This window comes from Centruroides sculpturatus, unplaced genomic scaffold (assembly GCF_000671375.1).
Source record: "Centruroides sculpturatus isolate CEXI.00-Female unplaced genomic scaffold, Cexi_2.0 scaffold5, whole genome shotgun sequence".
NCBI classification, from domain to species: domain Eukaryota; kingdom Metazoa; phylum Arthropoda; class Arachnida; order Scorpiones; family Buthidae; genus Centruroides; species Centruroides sculpturatus.
In genome coordinates this window covers 550915-556426 of record NW_019384397.1, presented here as the reverse complement: position 1 = coordinate 556426, position 5512 = coordinate 550915, and the positions used below count along the sequence as shown (strand labels likewise).

At 27.5% G+C, this 5512-nt stretch overlaps 1 protein-coding gene across 1 annotated transcript in view; it reads left to right on the top strand.

The window, feature by feature from the left end:
- LOC111618446 (exportin-7-like) overlaps positions 1-5512 on the top strand; it is a 124517-nt gene that overhangs the window by 38182 nt on the left and 80823 nt on the right. Inside the window, exons 3-4 of the mRNA XM_023359991.1 lie at positions 3346-3439; positions 3529-3695. Of these exons, the coding sequence (XP_023215759.1) occupies positions 3346-3439; positions 3529-3695 (261 nt within the window). The remainder of the gene's footprint in view (positions 1-3345; positions 3440-3528; positions 3696-5512) is intronic.

Here is a 5512-nt window from a genome sequence, read left to right as displayed (position 1 = left end):
CGGCAGAAAGCATATATATAATTATAATAAACTTACAATAAATTAAGTTAATATATAATTATATATACAGTAGCTAATTTATATATAATTAATATATAATTATATGTACAGTACCTAATTTATATATAATTTATATATAATACTAAACAGACGATAGCAAACTCAATTTAGCCGCTCCGTAGCGTGGCGCAGGGTCGGAGGAAAGTAGTTCGGCTGCTCATCCACTATTGGTCCAGATTCTATCAATCTTGTCGCGAAACGATGTTATAGGAGGTATTTTATACGAATGTTGCTACAATTTTTTCGCTTCGTTATAGGAATTGTCGTTATAGGAACGCACGTTATAGGGGGGTCGACTGTACAGTAGAGCATCGATTATCCGACTCAATTGGGGACTGGGGTTGGTTAGATAATTGAAAAGTTGGATAATCGAAAAGTATGAAAAAATCCATTATTAGTGTAGTATATTATTATATTCCATGTAATTAGTATATTAGTATATCGCTATTAACCTACTTTACGTTGAATTTTCCTCCATGTTAAGCCTATCAAATTTTTTTTTTAAATAATAATTGTTGCTATTGTATCATTAAAAATTATTTTATTGCTCACAAAACAAACAACCACTCATAATTAGAAAATTAAGCCTTGTTTAAATACNAGATACACTGTGTCGTGCTGAATCGAACGTTTTTGATACTAAATTAACTTCTAAAGTATAATTTTTTTTGTTTTTATATTTTTCAATATATTTATTTTGTTTGTACAAAATAAAGAAATAATTTTTAACAATTATGTAATTATAAGAATAAATAAATTAAAATAATTTAAAATTGGTAGATTAGGAAATTTTATTTCAATGCACAAACACTCTATTACACCAAGAACTAGAAAAATCTCTAACAAATTTAATAAAAATAAATGTTATCTTTTCTTTTCAACAGACAACTTCGGGTTACATATATCTTCAGGTTACATATATATGCAGAATGGAACACTCATTTTAAAAAGTAGAACATACTATAAAACAAAACTTCCAGTAACCACAAGCCCAGTACAGCAACTGCAAAAAAAATGGAATAAGTTATTTACAAAATATAATGATTAAAAATTACGACATATAATAATTTACAAAAATGAAATTTATTATTATGGAGAACTGTGAGATCTCATAGAATGCTCTCCAAGCTGAAGAAAGAGAATCTGCCTGTTCATAATTGATACACATTTCTTAAAGGTATTGTAAATTTCTGTGTTCAAGGTATTTGAGACAGGGTGGGTTGGCAGAATGATGTAAAAGGCATGCACTCCATTAAACTTAACTTGAACATCATCTTCTCTTGCAGAGGTAGCCATCACTTTGTTTGAAAGTCCCTTCTTGCACTATACTCATGTATCTTCATAGACAGGCATTTAGCTGTAGCACTAATGTATTTGCAGAAAAGGTTTACTCTGTGGTCTTGTAAGGAGTTGGTATAGATACCTGGTAAGTAGCCACTCTCAGTTGAGTCTTTGAATTCCTGATGACTGAAAAACCCTAGGGCTTCTCTTATATGCTATCTTGAGTTTAGCAGACCATTTAGTCTCCTCTGAAGATGTTGGCTAGAGTCTTATTGTAGGTAATGTCCACATAGTCCCCATTGTGATGCTGTATCTGATGTCTGGTTGTTGTTGTTGTATAAATGCCCTAATTAGGACCATAAAGTAGCCATGTTGATTGGCTAACACTGCAGTGTAACATAACTCTTCCCTATCTTGTGTAGAACAATATGTGAAAGCTCTTCTAATTAGAGATCTAAAAGTGGGCTTCTTGTAAGCAAAAGGATTGTGAGATTGTTCCAGGATCTGAAAGTTTTACTTTATAGTATGTTTTGAAAATAGTCATTTTTTTCTGTTTTTTAAAATGAGTGTTCCATTCTTCATTCCATATATAACCTGAAGATGTCCATTTTGAAATTGTAAGAAAATGTTTTTATTAGATTTGTTAGAGGTTTTTGCTGATTTTTGGTGTGATAGTGTGTTTGTTTATACATACAACCAGTTAACTAGTAGTAATTTTCATTCCAGTGTCTCATAATTACAATACAGTAATTGCACTAATCTGAAACTAATTGAAACCAGTATTGAATGAAAAGTTCAGATTAATGGGGGTATGATAATAAGGATATTTTCTTTGAGACCATTTTTTACTGTTGTAATGTACTTTACAGTAGCAAATAGAGATTAGAATTGCTGTTAAGTCAAACATTCATTCTTTCTATGACCAGCAATACTAACAACACATGACTTATGTTTATTTTACACATGAACTGCAAGTGTACAGTTGACATTATTTTAGTTAGNTATCTTGTGTAGAACAATATGTGAAAGCTCTTCTAATTAGAGATCTAAAAGTGGGCTTCTTGTAAGCAAAAGGATTGTGAGATTGTTCCAGGATCTGAAAGTTTTACTTTATAGTATGTTTTGAAAATAGTCATTTTTTTTCTGTTTTTTAAAATGAGTGTTCCATTCTTCATTCCATATATAACCTGAAGATGTCCATTTTGAAATTGTAAGAAAATGTTTTTATTAGATTTGTTAGAGGTTTTTGCTGATTTTTGGTGTGATAGTGTGTTTGTTTATACATACAACCAGTTAACTAGTAGTAATTTTCATTCCAGTGTCTCATAATTACAATACAGTAATTGCACTAATCTGAAACTAATTGAAACCAGTATTGAATGAAAAGTTCAGATTAATGGGGGTATGATAATAAGGATATTTTCTTTGAGACCATTTTTTACTGTTGTAATGTACTTTACAGTAGCAAATAGAGATTAGAATTGCTGTTAAGTCAAACATTCATTCTTTCTATGACCAGCAATACTAACAACACATGACTTATGTTTATTTTACACATGAACTGCAAGTGTACAGTTGACATTATTTTAGTTAGGAGAATGGTAATACCTGTTTGAATGACTATGGATTCATATTACTGTATTATCAATATTGTATATTATTTATTTTTTTTTAAACTTGAGATACACATATAATCATTATATGACAATTATTTTAATTTTGTTTAACAAGTAATAGTCAATATGTTTAGAAACAAAAAAAAACATGAATTATTATTTATATTTTATTAACTAAAAATAACCTATCAATTAACTTTTTTGAAACTTTTCAGGAATTGTGTTGTTTGTATATATTGTATATTATAAACCTTTCTTAAAATATAGCAAAATTCTGTAACAGATATCAGCAAATATACTATACAAATTGAATTAAATTTATATTGCTTTTAATTTGTCTTTATTTTATATTGTTCAATTGATGTTATTGCATAAATTATTTCTGTAGTTTTCCTATGCTCAGCTTTTGGCAGCAACAACTTTAACCAAATTAGTATCAAGGAATCCTAGTACTTTGACATTACAACAGAGGATTGATATTAGTAAGTACAGAATATTAAAAAAATGTAATGATTAAAATGAAGTTATTATTTTATTTAATTTTTTAATTAATTAATTTCAACTTTTAAAGGAAATTATGTGCTAAATTATCTTGCAACCAGGCCAAAATTGGTAAATTTTGTCACTCAAGCTTTGGTGCAACTGTTTTCTAGAATAACAAAACTAGGATGGTTTGAAACAGACAAAGATGAATATGTATTTAGGAACGTTGTCAGCCAAGTTAGAGGATTTCTTCAGGTAAAATTTACATTTTATTTGAATGTAAATTTTAGGAGTATAATAATAATAATACAATTACACAATGCAGTAATAAACTGATAAGCATTCAGGGTAAGTTTTATATATGATGATCTGTTTATGGAGTACAAAAGGAACACTAACTAAAACAACATTTTATGCAGTCATTATAACATTATATACATGAAAATGTGATCTTGATTGGAAAATTTGTAAAAATTATATATATTTTACAGCCATTTTACTTACAATTCATTATTTATGTATGTATGCATGCATGAAGCTACATTGGCATATGAACTTATTCATACATTCACTGACATGAAATGATACAGTAGAAAGGAGATGTTGAATACATTATCAGAAAAATCCAAAATATTGAAATAATAAAATACTTTCTGCACTACAAGCTGTCAAAGTTCATCCTTTGATACATAATAGAACATTGTGCAGTTGATTATACTAAATAATGTGAATTTTATAGAAAATTTTTTTGATTTAAATTGAGAATGTTGAATTTTGAACTTGGATTTTTTCATTTTATTCTGATTTTGAGATTGAGATTTCTTATATTATTTATTTGTTTTGACAATTTTTTTTTCACTAATGGGTTTCTTAGATACTTTAGATGATCTTACATTTGTTATACAGTAGAGCATCGTTTATCTGAAAGCTGATCAACTGAAATGTCAGTTAACCGAAAGCATTCCAGTCGGACTGTGTTGTGCTGAATTGAAAATTTTTGATACTAGATTAACTTCCAAAATATAATTTATTTATTTTTTTATTTTTCATTATATTTATTTTGTTTGTACAAAATAAATAAATAATTTTTAATGATACAATAGCCACAATTATAATTTTAAAATTATGTTAGGCTTAACATCAACGAAAATCAACACGATGTGACATGCAATGGAGAAAAATTTCAACATGGGATAGGTTAATTATTTTATTTTTTCGTACATAATTGGTTATTCAAAAAATAAGTTATCTGAACATTCCCAGTCCCCAATTGATTTGGATAAACGACTCTCTACTGTATTTGTAAAATTCATAATGACCGTTATATTTTGTCAAAATACAATTTAGGCGAAAAAATATTTTTTTCTATTAGATATACTAGCCAACACCCATTAAATATTTGGCTTGATCAGAATATGACTAGACAATTCATTTGATGTTAGTATTATTAGAATTTTGAATTGCAATTGCATTCATATTGAATAAAATCTCTAAAATATGTTCATAAATGTTATTTGCATCTCTCTCTCTCTCTCAATTATTTTCAGAATTTGAGAAATACATTTATTTAAGATTTAGGTTTTTATTTTTTTCATTTATTTAAGATTCAGGTTTTTATTTTTTTATTTAAGATTCAGTTTATAATTTTTACATGTTACTTTTTGAAAATCTTACTAAATACAATATTCTTAATAGAAAACTTATTTCCATTTATTTTTGTGAATATTCTAATATTTTAAAAATATTTCACTGTAGCCAGAGCTACGTCACAAAGTATGTTCACACATTATCATACCTGCATAATGATAGCCTGTTCAATCAATTCCTTTTAGTATATAAATATGATTTTCAGCAGATTCTGTATTGTTTATCTAATAAATAAATCTGAAATTTAAAATTAAAACTTGGACAAAATTGGGGATATAATTAATCTGTGATATGAATCCTTTACCACTACCATCTTGTTTACGTGAATTTTGTAAACTGTCCGAAGGCAATATAGGTCAGTCAGGCGATATTATTTTAAAAATTCACCAAAAATCAAATTATCATTATATTCATATGAAAAAAAC